At 39.7% G+C, this 26,355-nt stretch overlaps 2 protein-coding genes across 2 annotated transcripts; one reads left to right on the top strand and one right to left on the bottom strand.

The window, feature by feature from the left end:
* Window positions 1-536: 536 nt before the first annotated feature.
* LOC145604024 (uncharacterized) lies at window positions 537-1,688 on the bottom strand. The gene is made up of 2 exons (XM_081659979.1): window positions 1,196-1,688; window positions 537-625 (listed from the first exon to the last, which is right to left on the bottom strand). Exons 1-2 carry the CDS (start codon window positions 1,686-1,688, stop codon window positions 537-539), a joined length of 582 nt encoding a protein of 193 aa, XP_081516105.1.
* Window positions 1,689-7,579: 5,891 nt separating this feature from the next.
* Window positions 7,580-12,721, top strand: LOC145604710 (vacuolar protein sorting-associated protein 60.2-like). Its single transcript, XM_081660631.1, has 7 exons — window positions 7,580-7,894; window positions 8,838-8,989; window positions 10,887-10,980; window positions 11,791-11,862; window positions 11,949-12,060; window positions 12,150-12,295; window positions 12,433-12,721. The coding sequence occupies exons 1-7, from the start codon at window positions 7,826-7,828 to the stop codon at window positions 12,484-12,486; spliced, it is 699 nt and encodes a 232-aa protein (XP_081516757.1). The 5' UTR covers window positions 7,580-7,825; the 3' UTR covers window positions 12,487-12,721.
* The last annotated feature ends 13,634 nt before the right edge of the window (window positions 12,722-26,355 follow it).

Raw genomic sequence — 26,355 nt, 5'->3', positions numbered from 1 at the left:
ACATAGGCGCGACATCATCTCGTCGCTTCTTTATATAGGGGATGGATTCGACACCCTAACTGTTCGGTAAGTTAGTAAGCTCACTAACTACCGCATTTGCTTCCATTCAAGAAGTGCCTGTTCTTGATGGTTCAGCGTGCCTGTCGACTCGTGAGCTAACGCCTACAGTAATTCTCTACCTTTTAGTTCCGAGAGGTAGATCTCGCAAAACTTGGGCTGAAGTGAAATTTTACGCAACACCTACGTCGTACAATTTTGGGAGTTTAAAAAGTTTTGTAAAAAACTAGGTGGTATTTTTGTAAAAAAAAAACTTGAGGTGGTAATTCCAATTTTGCCTACTATAGATGGTGGTAATTATCAAATTTTTATCTCAAAAAATACATAACGTTGATCCCACAAAATGATAAAAAGTTTAGAAAACCTTACTATCAACCAACAATAAAACTTAAAACAAGTTCAAAAATGAGTTCTTAAAGAAAAATACAAAGGAGTTGACATCATCTGCTACTACTTAAATCTGATGCTACTGTGTGAGCTTATGGCCTATGAAAGCTTGGCTGGACTATGTTCCTAGATGACTTGGTTGTTTTTTCCTTGGCCTCCCTCTTCCTCTTGTTGGAGCAACCTGAATACAACATATAATGAAATAAATTAAGGCAATAAAAACATAGCAGTCTTATTTCAAAAATAAACACAAGAATTGACTTTTCACAATAACAAAGCACACCTTGGGCATCAAAGTTGTACCATCTACAGCAATTATGACCCCAACACCAACTGGTAGTTGAGTTCTACCCCTTTCCCTGCCTCTTCTAGGTTCCACTCCCCTTTGGCTTCTCCCACCTCTGGCACCCCTGCCCCCCCTCCCAAAATAACCCCCCCCCCTCTGCCAAACTAAGTTGGCTGAGCTTTATTAGAGTGGTGTTGAGTCTGAAGTGCTGAATCAGAAGCTGAAGGTGCTGAAGAGGCAATCATGGATGTACAAACTGCATTGACTGATTCCTTCCTGGACTTGCCTCTTGTTTTTTTTGTGCTGGCTTTAAGACAGGGATTGTACCTTTATCAGGGCACCTTCTCTTGTTATGCCTCTTGGTTTTGCATATAGAACATGTCATCTCCATACCTATTCTTGAGAGTGTTCCTAGTTTCTTTGGTTACTCAAAAGGATCCTTGATCATATTTTTTTTTGGTCTACCAGGACCAATTTTAATGGGAGAGGGATTCAGATTGCATTTCACCCTTGGCCAGTGTATGTCTCCTTTTAAGGGTGGTATGGACCTAGCATATGCAGCAAGATAAACTTCCTTCTTGAAACACTCATGAACAAACACCTCAGCCTCTTTGTTTTGGAAGAAAATACAGGTAACAGCATGGCAACATGGTATACCTGTCATATTCCATTTTTTACATGTACAGGTTTTAGCTTCTAAGTCTACAATCACCATGTCAAGGATGCATCTGACATTGAACATGTGGTGGGAGGAAGGCATAATACCACACTCTGCAACCTTTAGTTTTTCTTTTTCTAGTCTACTTTGGACCCTAGGGCACAGTATTGAAGTTGTTTTCTCCATCTTAGTTCTTTTCTTCACTGCCCTTTGCATAAGAGCAATCCTTATATCCTCCATCATGTATATGATGTGTTTAGTCATAGCATTAATAACATAGCCATTAAATGTCTCTGCCATATTATTTGTGATTGTGATTGCATCTGTGTTGATTGAAGTGTCTAGAAATGCTCTACAAAAAACTTGGGGGTTATAACTCTTAAAGGCAACCTCAGCATCAGGATTAAGCTCCTTCAAATCCTCTAATGCCTCCCCATAGTCGGCTATGTTTTAGGGCTTAGTTATCTTCCAAAATTGAAGTTTTATTTCATCACCCCTAAATTTTTTATGCCAATGAGAGAAGATGTGCCTAGCGCAGCGTCTGTGCTCAGCACTACCTAGCACAGTAGCTAATTCATGCAATATAGCCTTCACACAAACAAATAGGAAACAAAACATACAACATCTTATGCGATGCTGATAAAAAAAAATGTTCAAAGTGAAGGAAAGACTGCAAATAAACACATACAAGAAGAATGAGTGTGCAAATTATACTTGATGTTCATCTGATATTGTTGTAATTCCAGCACCATCTCCTAGGTTTAAGCATCTTTGTAGGTGGTTGAAAAACCACACCCAGGACAAATTATTTTCACCCTCTACAGCTGCCCAAGCTATTGGGAACATCTGCCAACTACACTTAATATGTGCCCTCCAAGAAAGGTCTTATAACCCTTCTACATGCTCTCTTCCAACCTTCCATAAGTGTCTCATAGCAAGTGAATAGCCTTTGAAAAACTGGTGTACTCCAATCTGCATTTGCAGTAGTCACTAGCTCAACTACTGTGCGAGGACTCTTAGACTTTATTTCTTAGATATATCTTCCTAGCTTCAAGTAATGGTCTTTCATAGACTCATACAGCAACTTATGGGCATTGTACTTAACTCTGTAAGCAAAATCCCTACTAACCAGAACTCTGTAAGCCCTTTTAATGGTTTCAATAATGTCCTTGGCTGGGCAGTGTGGCCTAGCCTTGAACACCTCAACCAATTGAGCAGCCACCCAAATAGAGGGAAGTTGCTTATTGCTTTTCATATTCCTATGGCAACTATGAGTATTGATCAACCACCTTTTTCAGCAGAAATGTACCACTCCTAGAGTGCCAAGAGCAGTACAAGTAGAATGGGCACCCTTTCACACACTTCACACCAAATTGTTGTCTCATTTTGTTGCTATGTGAATATCTTAGATTCCTACCTTGCAAAATAGCATATCTAGCCAATGCTTTCTAGAAATCATCTCTCTTTGCAAATCTTGCTCTGTCCTATTTTCCAAGTGAACTTGCTGAAATCAACATTCAAATTCACTAGTATACCCCTCTTCTTCTTAATTTCAACTTCATCATCCCCACTACCAGGAGGAGTGTCGATCTCATCCTCACTTTCCTCATAGTCACTGTCATTCCTTGCCTCAGTTGTACCAGTCTCTAGATGTGCTGTCTGGAAGCAGTTTGTTGTTGATCAATAAGCCTTCCCTTACTAGCCTCTATTTGTAATTGCTCAGCAACTTGTAGCAGCCTGTTGTTGTAGTTGTTCACCCTTTTCCCTAGATGTTCTCACCTCCTCATCATCATCTTCTAACTTACCAACTATATAATCAGTTCTCTCCTCTTCCACTTCTCCCACCTCTAACTCAACATTTGCATCATCTATATCATCATCATCCTCCCATAATGTAACATCTATCTCATCATCTGCATTGTAAGTAGGGTCATCACTGTCACCACTAGGATACCCTATAAACTCCTTCCATGGTAAAGGACTCTCTGCCTTTTATCTTCCCAATCATAATCTATCTCATCATCACCATCATTAGCACCATAGGGATCAAGATCCTTAATAGTAGGCTAGAAATGAATGTTGTTGTTTGGGTCATAGATTTCCCAGCTATAGACACCCATTTGTGTCTCCCCAAAACCAAACCCAATGATGAATACCTTTCGCGTCGAATCATAATCGAATAAAGTGAAAGTGTGAAAAGTCTAGTGTTAAGGTTAGTTTTTATTAAAAATCTTTCTTTCTGTTTTTGATAACCAACTCTATTTTACGAAAATAGTCAATCCAATTTAGTTTGGTCCATGATAAGGGACTAATAATAGTGTAGTTGGATGGGGCTTGAAAAGACCTTTCCACCGATATATTATAAGCCAAATTTCGATGAATAATGAGGAAGTTATGGCCAAAATACTAAACTAGGCCCAAATCGGATTTTACCTACGACCCATAATCATGAAGTTTGAATTTGAAGATCATAGAGTTTTAGTTTGGATAAAACTTTCCTTTTTTAATTCCTAATTCTATTCGGATTTAAAGATGTTCAAAGACAATCAGATGTTATTTTCGTGCCTCATAATATTTATCTAAATTTTATATGGTTGGATAGATCTTGAATTATCTTTTTAATGATATATTATAATATTAATTCCGAGTTATAACGAAAAAGATATGAAAGGGATACGAAACTCTATCTGAAACTGACACCGTCCCACTATTTCGTTTATATATTTTTATCTACAAAAGATTTTAATCTGATTCTAATGGGTTGGAAAGTAGACTTCAAGATCTTTCCAATGACATATTATATGCATTGTTTGGATTTCTGAATCAAAAGATATGATAAAAATAAAATCTGCAAAAAACCGCATTTGTAGCAAAACGACAGTCTTTGTCGTCTGGCGACAAGGTCAGTCGCCTTGCGACAATCTTATCGTCTGGCGACAAGGTCGATTGTTGGCGACAGTGGAGTTTTATTTCTTTTCAAATTCTAACTATTTTCTATCGGATTCTGAACTATTTTCTTATAAATAGGGTCCTTGGAGCTCCGTTTTGAATCATCTACAATCTACAATCTCCAATCTACAATCCATCAACTCTCATCAAGGATTCCTTGATTCTCTCTCTCTTTCTAACCTAGCCTTTTACAAAACACAATTCCGCATTCACAAGATTTAGAAACACCTAGCCAAGTTCGAAGTTACCTTCGCCCTAGACGTGAAAGGTTAATACTTTATGAGGATTTGGTCCCAAATGCAGTCTAAACTTTTTAACTCTTTTCTTTCAATTATTTAATTTCATTCTTTGATTTATTATTTCATTGAAGTTTACCAACTCGTGTATTTTGTTATTAGAAAGAGATATGAGGCTTCAAAGTAAGTAATTAGCTTACTTCCTATTTATTTCAATGTAGAAAGCATGCTTAAATTCGTTTAATTCCTAGTATCATGTTAGGATGTTCTTATTGCTTTCTAGAATCATGCTTAGGGTGCCTTTTATTCTTTTTAATATCATGTTAGCATATTAGTATCATGTTAGGTTTAAAGCTTTGATCTATATTGTATAGTATAATGCTAGGGTTTGTTATTAATCTTGTTGATATCATGCCTAGGATCTTGCTATTATTAAGCTTTATATTTATGATTATATTATTATTATTATGTTGCTTGATTTATATTGTTGTTATTGCTTGATCACGCCTTTTATGCATGTTTAAAAGGAATTAGTACTTGAAATCATGCTTAATAAGATAATTAATAATTTGGTTGAGGTTAATATGATTTTAATTCAAGTGATCGACGATAATAGATTTATTTGTGCATTAATGTTCAACCAACATAGATTAAACAGGTTTAGGGTTAATCTGATGATTGCATGTTAGTCAAAAAGCGCACATGAATACGAGTAGAATAAAGTAAAGGCCTATTTTATAGGGCGAGTTCTTTCTCTTTTATATTGGATTCGTACCCTCATCCCTGAACCCTGATTGGTTCCCGACCTATTGAAGTTGATGATCTCATGGATCGTTAAGGGGTGTAACCTTCACCTTGTGAACGATTTACAAGTTCCTAAAACTTGTTGGCGACTATTTTGCTCTTGTTTTTTTCCATTTGGACGCCACCATACTTAAGTGTATGATCACAGTGGGGTTCAAGTTTGGGGTGACGCTTGAAATATTCCCTACACCAGCAGGAGAAGGGTTGGGTTTTTCAAGAAAACGTTGTGTAGGTTTTAGGGAGGAAAGAGAGGCAGCTGGTTTTGAGCTAGATGAGGGGGGAGCATCTTTTTTGGATAAATGGGAATCCACCTTTTTCCTTTTCTCACATGTTTTTTTAATAGTGGTGTTTTGTGTGGTGGATGAATCAGCAAATTGAACATGTTTCCTTAGGCTTCTTCTAGGTGGAGTAATAAGTGAAGTTGGTGGTCCCCTCTTTGGTGATAATTTTTTCCTTTTACTTGTTTTGGGTTTTGGACTATTGTGTGGCTAACTCAGTTGAGATTCAGTAAGAACATGGTCCACCATAGATACACTCATGTCATCCAAAGACTCAGATGTAATTTTTGACTCACTGGGTAGCCATGAAGGATCATTACCAGGATGCATAACATACAACTTAATAAACCTACTCTTTAAAACAAGTTGCCCATCTCAAACACATCAGTATCACCTTCAATTTTCCTTAACCCATCTACCAAATACAATTATGGAAATAGGTACAACAACCCTTCAATTTTTTCATAGTTCCCACTTTTTTTTAGCTACTAGCACTATCAAGTCAAAATAGCATAGTTCGTCTGGGTCAACAGTGTAAGTCCCGCCTTCACCACCCATATAAACAAGTTCCCCATTTTTCACATGTTTAAACCTTCCCTCATGCTAAAATCTTAGGGTTACATTATCATCAACCTAAATCATGCAAATGTATAAAACAGAATAATAATTGTCCCCCAATTATCTAATTCATAAGCAATTTAACCAATACAAACACAAATTAACCCTAAAGACTTCATTTTTATTAAGATTAATTATTGTAAATAAAAAAAAAAATCAATAACATTCAACGCAAATTAAGGATTAGAACAACGTACCATGGTCGATTTGTGTGGCTAGCAATTAATTTCCGCTTTAAACCTCTTCTCCAACTCTAATTGCACTTCGTTGGTGGTTTAGTACCATTAATGTCGAAGTATGGAGCTTTTTTTTTCAAAGAAGAAGTTTGGTAGCTTCAGTAATGGCGAGAGGAGAGAGAATGACGAAGGGAGTAAATAGGGTAGCTGGCAAAGTTTGTGCCACATGGGATAAGTTTTGGAGGAAAATTAGAGACCTCTAATCAGAAGGTTGTTGACTTCCTTTCTTCTGATTGTCAGTAATTTGCCTGTTTAAAATAGGTGGGGTAAAAGGTTATATTATTATAACATAATCCAAAGGTTGTATTATTAAAAAAGAACCGCCTAAGGTAGTATTATTTTCCGCAATCTTTCTTAAAAAAAAAAGAAAGAAAGAAATACGGAGTAAATACTCGGGGTGAGCATGGGACGGGTACCCGTACAAGTTAGTACTAACGGTTCGGGTACCCGATAACCAAAATCACTAAAAGTGAAACCCATAACCGAAACCGATAAGTTCGGGTACCCGGATTTTCGGATCGGTTATTGGGTACCCAATAAGATATCCAATAATGATAATTAAACTTAATTATGTAGTTATTATGATATAATTACAACTAATTAACAACAATACCATATGATCTTGACCAAATTATTAATAATAATACTAATTATTGATATTATAAAGTGATTATGAAGTAATGTAAAAGTTTAGATTTATATTAAGAGATTTAAGTAGAGACCAGAAGCAAAAAAAAAATGCTTATCGGATCGAATTAGGTAACCGTTAATTTTAAAATGATACCCATAACCATACCCGATAACAAATTATTGAAACGGATACCCGAACCGTTATGATTATCGGATTGGGTACCCTAATTTTCGAAACGGTTACGAATTGGTTTTTCGGGTTTTAGGGTATTTGCTTAGCCCTCACTAAATACGAATATACAATGTAGAGTACTTAACAATTTATTTATTTATTATTTAAAAATGAAAAAAAAAAAAAAAAAAAAACGGGAACAAGTAGAGTATTTTAACATTAGATTGACATTGATTTATTTTTGTAGAGTCGTATATCGAAATTTCATAGAACTTTCTATCACTTTCGTCATCTTCCACCCTAACGCAGCTCACCCAATCTATCCAACATTTCATCGAAAATTCACATACACTTCTCCTTTATCTTTGTTATTTTGGCGTTTGAATTTTTAATTGAAAAATTCGACTGTTTAAATTCTCAATTAAGACTATTTCAATTCAAATTTCAAAGAAAAACATCGTAAATTCAACCACAATTAGCAAACATCAGCAGAAAGAGATTCACAGAATTTACGATGCAACGAATCTTCGGTGCTAAGAAACAAAAAGATCCTCCTCCTTCAGTTTCAGATGCTTCTGATCGGGTATTCTTTTTAATTTGGTATTGATTTTGTGAATTTTTTGAAGTTAATCTTCGCTAATTTTTCGAATTTTGTCTATGTACATTGAAATTGAATTAGGGTTTTGATTTTTGGGATTTAGGGTTTGGAATTTTGTTTTAATGTTTTTATGAATTGATTGTAATGGAGTTTAGCTTTAATTTGGTTATCTCTATATTTTTTGAGCTCAATGTAAGGATTGATTGGTTTGGTTTGAGAAAATTATGTCAATATTTGTTATCAATTATATTGTGTGGTCAAATTTTAGTACTAATTTATTGGAAACAATGTGTGCTTTCAATTCCAGAGGATTGGAGATAGAAAGTAAAGTTGGAAGAATGATTTGAGCTGTTTTTAGCTGTATAAAACTGTCTGTCGAGGATTTCGATGAATACCCCAACCCGAAAAGATTAAAGATAAAGCTATGGGATCATGAAACCTGGTTTGAACATGATAATTTTCTTCCTGGAGCTTACAATATGTTGTGCATGAAGTTCCATGATTGTGGATCATCCTTATTGCCTATGATATTAAGGAAATAAAGAAGCTAGTTTTCGTGTTAAAACGCGTTACAGTAATCATTCGTATTAAACAAGCCATGATCTTAGCTGATTAAAAAGGGTAATTCTGAAAATAAAGTAAGCTTTAGCAGTTGTTAGTTTATACTGGTTTTAGGACTACACCAAGCAAGCTTCTGTTAATTAGACTTTTTTAAGCATAAAAGTTACCGAAGATCGTTTACACGTATCTAGTTTTATTATTTACATGTTGGTTAACTTTTGTCAACCTGCAGTTTATCAGTTTTAATGTGTGGTGAGGATCACGTGGGTTTTTGTGCTTATTTTGTTGTTTACTTGTCTGAATAGACGCATACCTATTATGATTATTTGTATTGTCACCTTGATGTATTTATTTTGCATGGTGCTAGATCAACAAAAGAGGGGAAAATGTTGATGACAAGATTAAAAAGCTTGATGCTGAATTAGCTAGATACAAAGAACAAATCAAAAAGACACGGCCTGGTCCTGCCCAGGAAGCTGTAAAGGCTCGAGCAATGAGGGTCCTTAAACAAAAACGGATGTATGTCCTTTCTCCTTACTGTTTTTTGTTGCATTTTGGTGCAACTGTTTCCTACTGTTTTGAGCAGTCAGTCACTTTCACCTGTATCAAGTTATCACTATGTTAAAAGTCGACTTTGAGAACATCATTCTATCACGATTATAGTGCAATGGTCTATTTTATGAATGACCTGAAATGTGTGATTTGTTATTCATGATGTTTCCAACTTGTGTTTGGAATCTGCCAGTCTGGAATAGTTTCTTTGTCTCCTTTGAATTCAGCAGCATTTACAGTAGCAGAGCACCTAGGCACCTGGCATGAATCTTGATGTTGGTGAAATCTAGGAAAGTCAGGATGCATTCAGTCGAACTTCTCTTTGGAAATGGTCGAAATCTATTTCTCTTTAGAAATGGTCGAAATCTTTGAACTGTTGAGTATATTAAATTAGTTTTAACATTGTGCCATCCATCTTTCTATGCCTCATCAAAGGAGATATTATGTTGACAATTAGAAGTTCAGAAAGTTGGGCTAGTGGGCTCCCATCTGCTTCAAAGTTCTGTCACTGCTAGCTAGTTAGGAGAAGCTGTATCAGTTGTGATAATTTTTGAAAAATAGAATTTCGAAGAAAGGAATGCTACAAAGTAAATATAAATAAAATAAAATACCCTATGACATAACATAATAACTGTATAGGGCTATAGACGTAAATATTTTACAATCTTTAAGTTAGCCTACTCAAAAAAATAGTAAGTTGAGAATGATTTTTTTTTTTTTTTTTTTCCTTTTTTTTTTCACCTTATGTGTGAGATTTCAGAGCTGACAAGCTCAGCCCCATTAGGTTCATCGCGTGATAGGTAAAACTTGGTATATTGTTGTTTTTTTACAGAGATGGCTAAAGATTCATTATAATTGTTGTTTAGGGTGGCCTAATTCTTGATTCAATTCCTCATAACAGATATTCTAGAGATCCAAATCAGGGTTTTTATCTGGTTTATAATTTCTGAGTCCCTTTTTGATTGGCATAAATTACCTTTAGCATATAAACACCACTGCCTCTATTGATATACTTGATCTTATAAGACCTGGAAGTCTGGAACTGCTGGAAGTGTACATGTCTTGTGTAGGACTGTAGGTTAGCATTGTTTTACTTGATAATTGGCAGTCTTCCCATGAGTTGAGTTGCACTAATCTTTATTGCTTTGGATTGAGATTTTGTTTGTGGTTTTTGTGATCAGTTGCTTAGTGTAGGAAATCATTCCCTGCTGATATAATTCATTTTGAATCATTCAATCACTTAATTGAAAAATATCTTATGTTAACTTTTTTTCGAATTATTACCCCCCTGAGAATTATAATGTGCATCATGTTTTTGTGATAGCATAAATGATTAAGTCAGACTAGCTTTTTGTTAGCTCATCTTTGTTGTTTTTTGTTTCTTGTTATGACTGATGTCTTTCCCAAAGTATCAATGAAATCTCTCTTCTAAATATACTTAATACTTATTCCGTTTTTCTTTTACTGCACCGTAAGGACTTTTACACCATTCACATAATCTTCTGCCTATCTTTTTGTAATTTATCCGTAAGGAAAAATATAGCCATGTGGGATCTAGTTAGATTAGTCTCGAAATCAACTTTTCATAATTTTTATTAAAGTATAATTAAAGATATAAATAGCCAATGTAATGCATTGGCAGGCGTGAAATAACTCATGGTGCAATAAAAAATAAAACGGAGGAAATATGATTCTCTTCCATTAGACTGATGGTGCTAAGTAGAGGCTTTGAGGGCTCAAGCTCAATATTGCATTTATATGTGCATGCAAGTGACTCGCCATTTACTTGTTTGTTATGTGATTTTTGTGGCATATTTTGCGAAGTCATTCTAATGTATAGATCGTGATCCTGAATTGTGAATAGGTATGAAGGGCAGCGTGATATGCTCTACAATCAAACATTCAATCTTGACCAAGTTTCCTTTGCTGCAGAGGGTATTAAGGATGCTCAGCAAACTGTGAGTATTATTAACTGACATTGCTTTTTGCAGTGACCGCTTTTTGCATCTTATCTATGTTGGCTTGCTACCAAGGTCTCATTTGTTTATTAAGTTCATGTTTCATTAGTGAAGTGGTTGAACTGGTACTGCCTGAATACAAGTTACTTGAATGTGAAATCTTGTGGAATTTATACTTTCTGTGGAAGTTACAGTTGCATCTTAAGAAACTTCCTCTTAATTGGACTTGGTTTGCCTTATTAAGGTTACAGATGACATTAGACATGTAGTTTAAGTCTCATTGTTGATGTTATTTTGTCTTGTCAATATTACGAGTTTACAATGATGATTTAAATGATCAGTGTATTCTGAGTGGACTTAAAGAATAAATTCTTTTGTTATCGGGGGCCTTTGGGTAATCAAGCCTGATATTTTCAGGATCTGTCATAAGTATCTATAATGTATGATGTCAATTAAGGAATGCATCTCATACCCACAGTGTGTGGACTGCTATTTTTGGTATTGGCAAAGCTGGGCTGCACGATATATCATGGAAATATCTGTTTGTCTTGGTAGTATTTTACAGGGCATGGTTCAAGTCAGTTGAAGGGCAGCTTTATGTGTAACGTGTTTGGAATATTCTGCCTACCTCATGGAGGTAGATCACTATTGCTGATAAAACCAAATTTACTTAGTCTGTGTCAGAATGTGGTTGTATGCTTCTGATGTTTGTTTTATGGTACATGGTAGTATATAGGTTTTGTTAGATATGATTGAAGAATTTTTCGTCTTAATTACTGCTGATGCCTTTTTCTCTTTGTTTCTCATCAGATGTCAGCATTAAAAGCTGCAAACAAGGACTTAAAAGGAATGATGAAGACAGTAAAAATTCAAGAAATAGATGTAAGCAATTGTATTTTTGCTTTATATTTGAGTTCTATTGGAAGTTTAAGAGCTGCTTGGAAGCTAATTGGTTTGATTTTATGTAGAACCTGCAAGATGATATGATGGACTTGATGGATATGAGTAATGAGATTCAAGAAACCCTTGGAAGAAGCTACAATGTGCCTGACGACATTGATGAGGATGACCTGATGGGTGGTAAGCTTTTATCTTATAATGATGTCTATCAACAAATGTTGTAAGAATTTGCTATGCTGATCATCTTATATGTTAATCATTGTGTGCAGAGCTCGATGCACTGGAATTAGATATGGAATCTGAGAGTCAGGGAGTTCCTTCTTACCTTCAGTCTGAACCTGATGTCGAGGAAGAGCTCAACTTGCCAGCAGCTCCTACTGGTTCTGCAGCAGTGCCTGGGAGAGCCAATGTTCAGGTAACTACAAGATAGTCCAATTCTGGTATTGTTAAGATTTCAAATTTATCCAAGGAGCTCTAATATCAAAATTTATTGAAAGGGAAAAATGAATTGAATTATTTTTGTTACCTAATTATTGTCTCTTTCTATTCCAGTCTGAGGATGAACTGGGCTTGCCCTCTGTACCCCGAGCATCCCTTCGTACTTAACAGGAATGAATTAAAGGAGCTGGTTTGATACTTCGATCTACAACTCATTGTGCAGAATATTATTGTAGTGAACACTATTGTTCCAATTTTTTGGGTGGTGGTGGGTTATTGAGAGGAGGTTGGTGTTTAATGTGTGAAAATATTTTTAACGGTTTTATTGGTATTGGACCAAATGTACAATTTGCCACTTGAACAAGGAGTATATAGAGAAAGCAATTGATGTTTGATATTGTAATTAGACTTGTTCTTGCCAAAATATGCATTGTTTTAGCTGTTTTCATTTGCAACTTGAGAAGCCTGAATCAGATTTACAGTTGAGATTAATTTTAATTATGATTTAAATCGATTGCGAACAGGGGTCTACTGTTTAGAGTAGTCCCCTTCTTATCAAGTCTGTCATTAAGTGTCCTTAGCAGACTTGATCCGGTGACCTCAGGGTAATTTATCGGGTTTTGTGCCGTGGCAAATGCGTTTATGTAGATGCCTTACACAAACATCTTCCCTCTTTGCTTAGACTATGGTTGTAGCATCAATATTTAGCTCATCATCTTTTTCATTCATCAAGAACTTATCTTGTTATTTGTTCAAGTACTCTAGGTTCTTGATTACAAATTTACAATACAAGTGTTTTTTTCACTTAGGTTAGTGATTGGTACTACATATATGATTGTCCTTTTAGAGCTCTCATCTACTAGTATATATGAGTACTCCCTTCGTTTTATAATATTTGCAACACTTTAATCGACACACATGTCAATGCACATCATTGACCATTAACATTTGTAATTTCTAATGAGTGAGACTTTGGGGTGGGCATGAAAATATACATAAAGACTAATCCAAATTTTTTTTGCATGGCAGTTATTAACAATTCAATTAGACACGACATATTCGCAAGCTTAGATCTTACATTTCTTACCTTATAAATCATAATATTTACATATTTTCACCCCAATTACTTTTGCATGCCCCTGATTTACAATAAATTTATTGTACATCGAAAAATTGCGGAAAGTGACCCTATTTTCTTTATAAAATGACCCTTTTTTTTTACAAAAGTGACCCTTTTTTTTTTCACAAAAGTGTTTTTTTTTCACAAAAATGAACCATTTTTTACAAAAGTGACCCTTTTTTCCATAAAAGTGACCCTTTTTTTTCACAAAAGTGACCTTTTTTTTCACAAAAGTGACCCATATTTTACAAAAACGCACTACTGTCCGCCAACCTTTAGAAAAAAAAAAGGTCACAATTTTCAGAAAAAATACCTTCGATCAATTTTTTCGTTTGAACTAGTAGTAGGAGGAGCAATTGTCTCCTTCTTTGAAAGCTGAACATTCGCATCATATTCGAAAACTAAAATCATTAAATGAACATACCTTAAAATAACCAAAAACACAAAACAATAGATGACAATACATACCTCAAAATTGGATGTAAAAGAAGAATTAACAAAAGAAATTACAAAATTAAGTTGAAAACCAAGATTAGATAGAAAAATAAGAGTGAAATTGAATAACCAACAAAAAAAAGCAAGAGGAAAGAAAACGAGAGTTGACAACCAAGGAGATAGAAACTAGAAAGAGGGGTAAAGAAGAGGAGAGAGAAAAAAAAGAGCAGAGGAAAGAGAAATAGAAGGAAAAAAAAAAGCCGGAGAGAGAAAACATGAGAGTGGTAACAAATTTTGAATTTCACATGTGTAATTGAGTCATAACCACCGCCATTCAATAACTTATTGTAAACCCGCTTTTTTTAAACTTTTGTGTTTTCACCCACTATATGTGTTTAGGGTAAAAATACCCCAGGTACGTGGCCCAATCTCATAGTGACACGTGGCCCAATAAAGAGGCGACACGTGGCCCTATGAGAGCAAGACACGTGTCCCCTTGTTATGGTGACACCTGTCAGCGGTAACTAAATACCCTAAAGCTACAATCAGAAAGAGAAAAGGGCTCTGATGACCTCAGGCCCAAATCCCGAGAAAGCCTTGAAAGCCGTAAAACGGCGCCCCCCACGACACGTGGCGACCTCTGATTGCGCAGCCAATCATGTCACGAGATTTTAGGGCATAAACCTTAGGGGGGCACATGCTCCCACCCCTATATATACCCCAATCATTTATGATGGGAGGGGTGGATTTTGAGGTGACATTAATACAAGAGCTCTAAAACGCTCCAACTTCTCTCTACTTTCTCTCTCTAGCCTTTTCCGTTTCCGTTCACTAACTTGAGCGTCGGAGGCGAATATTCCGATCACCGGAATATTCGTGGTTTTGCAGGTGTCCGAGTCTTTGTCAGCAGAGCGCGACCAGTATCCGAGGGAATCACAAAAAACCCCGAAACATTTGGCGCCGTCTGTGGGGATACTCGTCCGTTATGGCAATAGATGGTCAGACACCTAATTCTGGACCTCGTCCAGGCGAAGATGGATATGTAGAGGACATACGTACTACCATACACTCAAGCAATCCTTTGACTGCCTCATTTGAAGAGGCCGAACAACCTCCTCCCGTTACTCCAGCTGCTTTAATGGCCGAGCTGACTAAGCTCCGTAAGGAGTTGGCGCCTACCCAGCAAAAGGGAGGAGGCACCTCTAAGAAAGCCAACAACAAGACCAATGCAACTGATGCTGGTAACACCCCATTCCGTCGTCCGCATGGAAGGTCTCCCCGAGTCCCACGGACCAACTTCTCTAGCCTGCTGGCGAAAACACAGTCGGCTGGGGGGAGGGGCAGACAGCCAAAAAGAGTTGAGACTGAGCCATCACAGCGTTTTAAGGACGCAAGGGACTACATTCGGCACAAGCAAAGGGAGAGGGCCGCATATTCTGACACGGCCTCTACCCCAACCATGCCGGATGAGGCCTCCAACCAATCTTTCTCCCAATACACCAACACGGCTGCTTCTAGCAGGAGTCATACTATTACTCCCCGTCCAATTCAGCCATTGCAATATCAACCGCCTCAAGTCCTCAATGGGTTGATACAACCAACTCCCCAAGTTTTTGGGCAATATGGGCCGTATGGTCAGATGTTCGGCCAGACTACCTACCTGGCTGGAACGTCCGCTCAGCCTCAGCCTATTGATTGGCAAATGCGTTTGTTGAATTTGGGAGATAAGCCGCCTCCGTTTTTGCAAGATATACTAACGTCTCCTCAACCAGCAAAAGTGAAGAGTGTATTAGTGGGTGCCTATGATGGTACGGGCAACCCAGAAGAACATGTTACCTCGTACAGGAACTTGATGTACTTGCAAAGTGTAGATGCTTCCCGGCCACTCTCAAAGGGGTGGCCCAGGACTGGTTTAACAGCCTTCCAGCCGGATGCATCAATTGCTTTACCACCCTCAGTTTGTTGTTTGTGGGAAACTTCTCATACAACATCCCACCAAGAAAGACAAGTCTCAACTTGGCTACAATTGTCCAAGGAAAGATTGAAGGACTACGCTCGTACGTCCAAAGATTTAACTAAGAAAAAGCCCAAATTCATAATCTTCCGGACGAAATGGCTTACTCAGAATTTCTCCGGGGATTAAGGCATACTGGTTTTAAGTTTGATTTGGTAAGAAAAAAGATTCGGTCATACGCAGGTGTATTGCGGGAAGCCGAAGCCTACATTGAGGCCGCGGACTTTTGTTCGCTCACCAAATCAGAACAGGCGGCCAAGGGGGCTGAGAAGAAGCAATCTTCTCAGCAAGACTCGGCCGGTCGAAAGAAAGAAGGAAACAAAAGAAAAGAAATCTGGGTAGCTGATGACAAGCAACCCAAGTCAAAGAAAAGCAAGACGTACGAGCCTCAGTATGAGTTCAACAAGGATGGCTACTCCATTTTGATGGAGATAAAAGACAAGTTTGAGTTTGAGAAGCCTCAGCCTTTGAGAGGCTCGGCCCAGTACAGAAACAAGAACAAGTATTGTCATTACCACAAGGATGTGGGTCATGACACGAATGAGTGCATCAACTTGAAGAGACTGTTGGATAAGTTGGCCGACAAGGGCCTGCTGAAACCCTATGTGACCAAGTCCAAATTTACCTACAAGCGGACAGACAACACGTCCGAGAAAAAGCAACAAAGTGAAAAGAAGAATGACAAGGAAGATGATGGGAATAGCACTGATTCAGGTTTTGTGGCCGTCATATCAGGAGGCTTTGCTTCAGGCGGCCCTACCATGAAAGGAATCAAGCAGGACGCTAGAAATTTGTCAAATGTGATGCAGACGGACGTTGTTAAGGCCGAGCCATTTCCCGAAGTGATCATAAGTGAGGCTGACCGTGGAGAGGTCAGAGCTTTGCACAATGATCCCATGGTCTTTGTAATGAAAATAGCAAATTTGAAGGTGGGACGGATATTGATTGATACGGGCAGTTCGGCCGATATCATAAGTCTCTCTGCCCTGAGGAATTTAAGCTTCCCAAAAGATGCTCTCCAAGATCTAACTCACCCCTTAGTAGGATTTGGGGGGAATATCATTCATCCAGTTGGACGGATTGACCTTCCCATCCGTTTTGGGCAGAAGGGTGAAGGAAGAGACATGGTCGTCCGTTTCCTTGTTGTAAAAGAGTTGACTGGGTACAATGTAATCCTTGGCCGCCCTACTCTTAATGCAGCCAAGGCGGTCATAGTGCCCCATTTGATGTTGCTGAAGTTTGAAAGGTCGGACGGAAAAATTGGAACAATTCAAGGAAGTCAGAAAATGGCTAAGGAATGTAATCAGCTGGCCGGGAAGCCAACAGCACGCGGCCCAAAATTGTCCGAGATTAAGGAAGAAGGAACCTCACTCCCAGCATACCAGGTCGGCCAGAAGCGTAAGGCGACCAGGGCAGAAGAAGCCTAGCAATTAATGACTGTCGGCCGGCCAGATGAGTTGAGGCCCCAGCCGGCCGGCAGCCACCAGGATATAGTGCTTGACTCCAACCACCCAGAACGGACAGTTAGTGTCGGCACTATAGCCTTGAAATTGCTTGGGGATGAGTTGGTTCAGCTGTTAAGGGAATTCAAAGATGTGTTTGCATTTGAAGTTGGTGAAATGCCAGGAATAAGTCCTGACCTGGCCGTGCACAAGCTGGCCGTGAATCCTTTGATAAAGCCTGTCCACCAGAAGAAGAGAAATCACGGAGAAGAGAGGAATCAGGCGGCCGCAGCAAAGGTAAAAAAGCTGCTGGACGCCGGTTTCATTCGGCAATGCTTTTACCCAGATTGGGTGGCCAATGTAGTTCTTGTGAAAAATCCGAATGAGACTTGGAGGATGTGTGTGGATTACACGGACTTAAACAAGGCGTGTCCTAAAGATAGCTTCCCCTTGCCTAAGATTGACCGTTTGGTTGACTCTACGGCCGGACACGCCCTTATGAGCTTCATGGACGCATACTCCGGATTCCATCAAATTCCTTTGTGGGAAGAAGATCAAGAGAAAACAGCGTTTGTGACCGAGCAGGGGTTGTACTGTTACAAGGTTATGCCATTCGGCCTCAAGAATGCCCCTGCTACATTTCAGAGGCTTGTTAATACGATCTTTAGAGATCAGCTCGGCCGGAACATGGAGGCATATATTGATGACATGATTGTCAAGTCAAAAGAGCCGGCCGACCATCTCAAGGATCTACGAGAAGCGTTCACCGAGCTCAGGCGGCATAAGATGATGTTAAATCCAAAGAAGTGTGTATTTGGTGTTGAGTCCGGCAAGTTTCTCGGATTTTTGATTGATCAACGTGGAATTGAGGCCAACCCTGAAAAAATTCAAGCCGTCCTTGACATGAAGTCTCCAAGAACAATCAAGGAAGTGCAAAGACTGACCGGCTGTTTAGCAGCCCTTGGAAGATTTTTGTCAAGATCAGGGGATAAGTGCCGTTACTTCTTTCAAACTATGAAGAAGAAAGCCATGTTCGAGTGGACAGAGGAGGCCGAGGAAGCATTCGTACAGTTGAAAAATCACTTGCATACATTGCCTCGCCTCGTTAGTCCGCTCAAGAATGAGAAGCTATATATTTATCTTGCCATCTCCGAACACTCTCTAAGCGCCGTCCTTCTTGCTGAAAGGGACGGCCATCAGGCCCTGATATACTTCGTCAGTCATGTACTTCATAATGCTGAGTTGAAGTACCCCCCAGTTGAAAAATTTGGCCTGGCCTTGTATATGGCATCAAAGAAGCTGCGGCCATACTTTTTAGCACACTCAATTGTGGTCTATACAGACCAACCCTTGAAGAAGCCGTTCTCAACATTAGATGCAAGTGGCCGCATGCTCAAGTGGGCCTTAGAGCTCAGAGGTTTTGATCTTGTGTTTGAACCAAGGAAGGCAATCAAGGGGCAAGCCTTTGCGGATTTTTTGGCTGAAATGACACGGCCTGATCTTCAGCCGGCCGGGGACCAAGTCTGGAAAGTGTTTGTGGATGGTAGTGCAACAGCGACCGGGTGTGGCGCTGGTATTATATGTGAATCTCCTGAGGGAGACAAGTATGAGTACGCGTTGAGGTTTCAGTTCCAAGCGTCAAACAATGAAGCTAAGTACGAAGCATTGTTGGCCGGCCTAAGGATGTGTAAAGCGGCCGGGGCAACCAAAATTGAAGTATGCTCGGACTCCCGGCTAATAGTTCACCAAATCAATGGTGGCTTCGAGGCCAGGGAGCCGGCCATGATGAAGTACATGCAGCTAGTTAAGGATGAGGCCGAAGGCCTAGAACTTTTTTCTCTCAAGCAAGTTCCCCGTTCAGAGAATCATCAAGCGGACGCCCTCTCCAAATTGGCTTCCTCGGCATCATGTGATACTCCAAGATCAGTGTTTTGGGAAGTAAAGGAAAAAAGGAGCATTGATGCCGAGCCCGTTCAGATAATAGATAGAAGTTCAACCTGGATGGACGGAATTATTTCCTACTTAAAAGATGGAATACTTCCGGACGATCCGAAAGAGAGTTGGCTATTGAAGAGGAAGGCGGCCTGGTTTGAGATGAAGGATGGGGAGATATTCAAAAGAGCCTTTGTGAAGCCTTACCTTAAATGTATAACTCCTGAAAGAGGGCATGATGTGTTGGATGACCTTCATCAAGGCCATTGTGGTTCACATATTGGAGGACGAGCCTTAGCTGAAAAGGTGACACATTTGGGATATTACTGGCCGAGCCTGAAGTCGGACGCCATAAAAATGGTGAAAAAATGTGACAAGTGCCAGAGATTTTCAACCCTTATTCATCGTCCAGCAAATAGTCTATCAGCCATCAGTAGTCCGCTTCCCTTTGCCAAATGGGGCATGGACATTTTGGGGCCGTATACTCCTGCGTCCGGCCAGAGACGATATGTACTAGTGGCAGTAGACTACTTCACTAAATGGGTTGAAGCTGAGGCCGTCCGGGGCATTAAATGGACGGATGTGTCAGCCTTCATTTGGAAAAGCATAATCACTCGGTATGGGGTACCTCAGTCAATGGTGTTCGACAATGGACCCCAGTTTGAGACGCGTCAACTCAAAGAGTGGTTGGGAGACCAAGGCATTACTCATTGTTTTGCCTCAGTCGGCCGACCACAAGCCAATGGTCAAGTTGAGGCCTATAACAAGTTGATTTCAAATGGGATCAAGCGCAAGCTTGAAAAAGCAGGCGGCCTATGGGCAGACGAGTTGGTCAATGTGCTATGGTCCATACGGACAACAGCAAAGAGTTCTACAGGGGAGACTCCATTCTTTTTGGTCTATGGAGCTGAGGCTGTACTCCCAATTGAAATGTATGAGCCCACTTTGCGGGTAATGCTTTATGATGAATCGGCCAATTGGGAGGCCATGAAGACCGCCTTAGATTTCCATCCAGAAGCTAGGGGCAATGCGGCGCTTAGGCATGAAATTTATCGCTTAAGGATGACAAGGGCATATAACTGCCGAGTGTCTAAGCGGCCGCTCAAAATGGGGGATCTAGTGTTGAGAAAAATGGAAGCTGTTGGCCGTGCCAATGAGGATGGCAAGTTGACTCCAAACTAGGAGGGGCCGTACAGAATCAGGGAAGAAGTCCAAGACGGCACATATCGCCTTGAGGCAATCGATGGCCGTCAGATCCCACGGACATGGAACACTGATAACTTGAAGAAGTATTATGTTTGAGTTTTGTTTCTTTAAGTACTTAGCCAAAAAGCTGTTTATACATCTAGGTCTACTGACTGAGCCTTGTAATTAAAGCCATACGGCCACAACAATGTACTTTTGACAACATTAATGAAAAGTCAGGCATTGTTGAATTATTTGTTGTTTTACTTGTATTTATTTGCTTGTTATTATTTATGATTAACGACCGAATGAAATGATTTACTGAGTTGCTTCCAATATAGTAACACGGCTTATCATTCTTTTTGAATGGCCGAGGTAAAAAGGAAGCAAGGTTGCTCCCAATATAGCAATTCGGCCATACAAAAAAAAAAAAAAAAAAAAAAAAAAAACTGATTAAATTCAGAGAACATTGCGTCCGCCCCAATTTTAGGCGGACGATTGAGGCAAGGTATTCCAAACTTGTGTAGAAAGCAAGTGTCCTTTACAAATAGGGCAAGGGCGTACCTAGGCGTTTGGCCCGGCCGATCAAGGAATCTCTAAGTTGAGATAATACTTAGGATTTCTAGGGTGCGTCCAAGCGATAGATTCAACGGACTACTCGTACAATGATAGCCGAACGACCAATTAAATTGATTCGGTGCTTCACCTAGTCCAAGGGCAATCATTATTATGATTTGATTAACTGGCTAGTCGTCATACCCTTTTAAGGTATAAAAACTACCAAGTTAATCAAACCACTTAGAAAATGGACTAGGCGAACACCGAATAAAGGGGCATACCCCTAGGAACGTACGACAAGACATAATATTGAGGCGTACGAAAAACTTGCAAAAAGCAGAAAATTGCAAAAAAAATTGCTAAGTATGAAATAGAGGTAAAAATCGCTCAAAAGGCGGGCGAAATTTTTATTAATAAGACCGCACAAAGGCGGCCAAAATGTTTACATAAACCGCTCGAACAGGCGGCTTCAAAATAAAAAAAAGGTACAGAATAAGCTAAGTAAAAAGCTGCATAGAGAGAAAGTTGGGAAATTGGGCAGACGGTTGTTGGAGGACCTGAGCTCTACTTAGCCGTGTTATCTTTGGCAGGCTCCTCCTCAATCTTGACGTCCTTGGCCGGGGCAGCCTTGTCGTCTCCCTCCTCCTCCTCATCCCCGTCCTCTCCGGACTCGGGGGAAGTAACGACCAGCTCTGGAGGAGCATGCCGGCCTTCTTTGCCTCTTCTCTAAGGCAGACATATTGAAGCCGCTTCTTGAAGCGTTCCTCGTAATAGGCGGCTTCACCTTCGTCCACCATTAAGTCGAAGGCGTCAAAGAAGTATGCCTTAAGTTTGTCTTCAGCATTTTGCTCGATGCGGATGACTTCTTCCACGCTGATCGGCCGAGGAGTTTTAAGTTGCTCCTCATAGTCCGCAATGGACTTCTTTAAGGTCTCCACTTCGACCTTCAGCGCGTCCGCTTCATCTAGAGCAGACTTAAGGTTGGCTTGGGCCAACTTCAGCTCACTTTTCAAGGCTTCGGACGCCTCGAAGCCCAACCTCCACTTCTCCTTTTCTAGGACGGCCTCGTCCCTTTCAACCCTCATGGCCTCCCTGGCCAAGGACTCCTGTTCGAGTGCCTTGCCCAGTTTGACTAGGTCCTCTGTTTGCCGCGCCGCTTTGTCGGACAACGCGGTTATCTGGGTCTCAAAGTGTACCCTTTGGACGGCGGCCGTCCCAGTTACAGCATCCTCGGCTTTTCTGATTTCAAGCCAAGCATTCTTCAACCGTTCGTTCTCCTTGTCCTTCCAATCTAGGAAGGCGTTCAGACGGAGGAAGAGCTGCGGACAGAAAAAAGAAACTTAGTCAAAATTTGCTAAGTGTTGGAAAGAAAAAGCATAAGGAGACAGAAATATACCTCGGCGCTACAATTTAGCATGGGGCCGAGGAAGCCTTCGTTGATCCCCCGCAGCTTGTCACGCTGTGCCTGGGGGACCGCGCGTACCATGGCCTCGCGCATGGCCTTCTTGTCCGCACCAGTCAGTGACTGGTCGGTACCCTCAGCTGCATCTCCTCTGATATATCTGCGGACGACCGTGTAAAAAGAGTTAGCCAAAATTCACAAGTAAATAAAGACTTATAAAAAGTAAGAAAGAAGATGGCTAACCAGTGGAGAAGCTTGGAGGAGAAAGATTGGTGGGAGGAGGCGGCAAAGGAGCCTCCCCCTCATCCAGATGACTCCTTTCAGCGTCGCTGGACGGCTGGTTGACCAGCATCGTCCCGATCCAGCGACCGGTTCCATGGGCTTGGAGGCCCCGCTTTGTGTCAGCCTATCCCCACCGTCCGAAGGGACGGACTCTTCATGGACCTGATCAGCAACAGGTTCCATGGGCTTGGAGGCCCCGCTTTGTGTCAGCCGGGGTTGTTCTCCTTTAGACTGTGTAGTAACAGTCTGCGGCTTTGCCGTTGCCGCGGCCTTAGAAGACGGCTTGGAAGCAACCGTCTTTCTCCTTTTGGGTGCGTTCGCATCCGGAGTAGACGTGGCCGGCTGCTTCCGCCTGGCCTTCGGAGAGGAAGAGGAGGTCTGCAAAAATCCAAAGTTAGAAAAATTTTTAAAAGTCAAAGCACAAGATGGTGTCCGTGCGATTTGCGAAAGGAGCTCCCTTCCAGCATGCGTGAACGGACATAAAGCGTCCGTGCAAACTCAGGAAGTGGGTTCCTCCCAATATAACAGAACGGACACAGCAAGGAATGAAAAATTCAAATAATAACCTAAGTGTTTACCTCTTTGATTTGCTCGTACATGTTGAAACGAGCTTTGTATCTAGCCAAGTCCACCTCGGACATCTCCACTTCACCTTTCTGGGCCGAGTCAAGCATAGCGTACGCCTCCGTTGCAAAAACAAAAAGAAAAAGTGTTAGAATATTTTTCTAAAAAAACTCTACATGCGTACTGTAGACACCCATTTGTGTCTCCCCAAAACCAAACCCAGTGATGAATGCCTTGCACGTTGTGTTATTATCGAATTAGGTGAAAGTGATTCGAAAGCCAAATGTTGCGGTTTAGTTTTAATTAAATTCTTTTCTCTCTGTTTTTGAAAATGAATTTATTTGAAAATGTCCATTTCAGTTTATTTTGGTCCATGATAAGGGTCCAATAATAGTGTAGATGGATGGGGCTCGAAGAGACCTTTCCAACGATATATTATAAGCCCAATTCCGATGAATATTGAGGAAGTTATGGCCAAAATACTAAACTGGGCCCGGTTATTTATTTTAATACGGCCCAATGATCTAGAGGAGGGCCCAACATTAATTATTATTCCTAAAATTATTAGGATTAATTATAGTTTTCTAGAAGTTTCTAGAAAGTTCCTTTTAATTCTAATATTGTTAGATTTAATAATTAATTATCTTTAAAAGATTTTTATTTGGAATAAAATATTGTTTTGTTATCTTGAAAAATACGTATTTTATCTTCTGTACGGATTCCGCAGATCAAGTTGATTAAAGATCGAATTCCGCGTGAAGAAAAACGCGCTAATACAGGCTGTCGCCGCGCGACAGACTCTGTCGCCGCGCGACAGACTCTGTCGCCGCGCGACAGACTCTGTCGCCGCGCGACAGACCCTGTCGCCTCGCGACAGACATTGTCGCGTCGCGACAGAGTTAATTCCTGGCGACTGCGTGGAGTTTTATTCCTTATCAAATTCTATGATTTTCCGGATTATTTTTATTATAAATAGCGTCCGAATTCCTGTTTTCAGGATCATCAATTCTCATTAACTCTTCCTTAATTCTCTCTTTTCTCTCTTGAGCAATATATGCTTTCTTTCTCTCTCTCTTTCTAAACTAGCTTTTCACATAAAATATTCCGCATTCATTAGACTTAGAGTCATCTAGCCAAGTTCGAAGTTGCCTTCGCCCTAGACGTGCAAGGTTCGATATTTTTGAGGGTTTGGTCCAAAACTAGTCTAAACTTTGTTTAACTTATTTTCAATTTAATTCTTTAATTGTTCTTTATTGATTTTCATTGAAGTTTACTAACTTGTGTATTTGTTATTAGAAAGAGGTACGAGGCTTCAAAGTAAGTAGATTAGCTTACTCCCTATTTCTTTCACAATGTAGATTGCATGCTTATTATTATATTTAATTCCTAGTATCATGTTAGGATGTTTTTTATGCTTTCTAGTATCATGTTTAGGGTGCCTCTTATCTTTTCTAATATCATGTTAGTACCATGTTAGGTTTAAAGCTTTGGTCTTTATTGCTTAGTGACATGCTAGGATTTGTTATTAATCTTATTAGTATCATGCCTAGGATCTTGCTATTATTATTAAGCTTTATTATGCCTTATCATGCTATTATCGTTATTTATTGTTTATTTATTTATGTTGCTTGATATTATTTGTTATTGTTATTGCTTGATCACACCTTTTATGCAGGTTTAAAGGGAATTTGTACTTGAAATCACGCTTAATAAGATAATTATTAATCTGGTTTAGGCTAATGTGATTTTAACTCAAGTGATCGCCAATAATAGTATTATTTGTGCATTAATTTCAACCAACATAGATAAACAGGTTAGGTTTAATATGATGTTTGTATGTTATTCGAAAAGCGCGCATGAATACGAGCAGAACAAAGTAGAGGCCTATTTTATAGGGCGGGTCCTTTCTTTTGTAGATTGGATTCGTACCCTCATCCCCGGACCCTGTTTGGTTCAAGACCTTATGGAGTAGTTGATGGTCCCTTTGGATTGTCTTTTGGGTTTACAAGTTCCTAGAACTTGTTGGCGACTCTTTTTGCTCTTTGTCTTTCCCTTTGGAACGCCACCGTACTTTAGTGTATGATCACAGTGGGGTTCAAGTTTGGGGTTATCATAATGCTTGAAATATTCCCTACAGTTTTTGGCGACTCCACTGGGGAGGAATACTATTTATATTCCTGAAATTTATTTAATTTTGGCAATTATTTAGAATGAGCGGATGAGACTTGAAAAATTCTAAGTATTTCATGTGCGTGATTTGATTAACATTATTGTCATATGCATTAAAAGGTCCTCATGGGAGCACCCCATGAGTCAATCCATAGGAATTTTACACGTAGGAAATTTGGGAAATATCTTTCATGACTAGAATCGAAAAGATAATACGAAATCTGGAAAATTCGAAGAACACAGAAACTTGCCAAGGCATGTAGGAACTAGCGTCTAGAAAACAGGGCTTGTCGCCCGTAAAAATTCTGTGTCGCCTGGCGACAGGAGCTTTTTTGCGGCGACAGTCCCTGTAGTCTGGCGCCAAGTTCTTCCAATACCGAGCCAGGGGTCTGTCTTCTTGCTTTGACCATTTCTAGTGTTGTTGGCTCGATTTTGCTTATTGATTGAGTCATTTTCTCACTTTTCTGAACCCCATATGTGTTCTACATATGGAAATAACCCTCTGGGGGTTCCTGCTTCACCTGCCCAATGGAATATTCCACTATCATGTGCAAAGTTCAGATTTGGGTATGTGTAATGTTTGTGAATCCACCAAACCGTGGCGTCGAGTTCGATTTCATCACGAACTCGCGGAATCCTGTCCATTCGCTCCAACCCTCCCGGTAGGCTTGTGTGCAATGCATATGGATTCTTAACCATGGACCTTTTTGACTTAACCCATATCCTCGAACTTTAGAGAACTAGAGCCATGGTTAGGTTGCAAACTCATCATATTGTGACTATGTGAACTACTTGTTTACCTTGTTTGTATATATTATACGTGTGTTAACCGTTTGTTTGACTTGTGTTAAAGACTAAATAAATTGACTAATGACTAAAAGGACTTTGTCTAATCAATTAATTACTTAATTTCGAATTAATTAAAGGCTAATAA

Source organism: Chenopodium album, chromosome 22 (assembly GCF_948465745.1).
Source record: "Chenopodium album chromosome 22, dcCheAlbu1.1, whole genome shotgun sequence".
In the NCBI taxonomy this organism is placed as follows: Eukaryota; Viridiplantae; Streptophyta; class Magnoliopsida; order Caryophyllales; family Amaranthaceae; genus Chenopodium; species Chenopodium album.
Note: the sequence above shows the minus strand (reverse complement) of the source record. Positions and strands in the feature narration are given on the sequence as shown.

What these genes read in the sequence shown, in the direction of transcription:
- LOC145604710 (XM_081660631.1), top strand. Translation starts at nt 7,826, where the DNA reads ATGCAACGAATCTTCGGTGCTAAGAAACAAAAAGATCCTCCTCCTTCA. An exon ending in GTCCTTAAACAAAAACGGAT is followed by an intron (nt 8,990 to 10,886) that starts GTATGTCCTTTC and finishes AATTGTGAATAG; the next exon opens with GTATGAAGGGCAGCGTGATA. An exon ending in TGAGGATGACCTGATGGGTG is followed by an intron (nt 12,061 to 12,149) that starts GTAAGCTTTTAT and finishes CATTGTGTGCAG; the next exon opens with AGCTCGATGCACTGGAATTA.
- LOC145604024 (XM_081659979.1), bottom strand. Translation starts at nt 1,688, where the DNA reads ATGGCAGAGACATTTAATGGCTATGTTATTAATGCTATGACTAAACAC. An exon ending in TCCCATTAAAATTGGTCCTG is followed by an intron (nt 626 to 1,195) that starts GTAGACCAAAAA and finishes TGTTGTATTCAG; the next exon opens with GTTGCTCCAACAAGAGGAAG.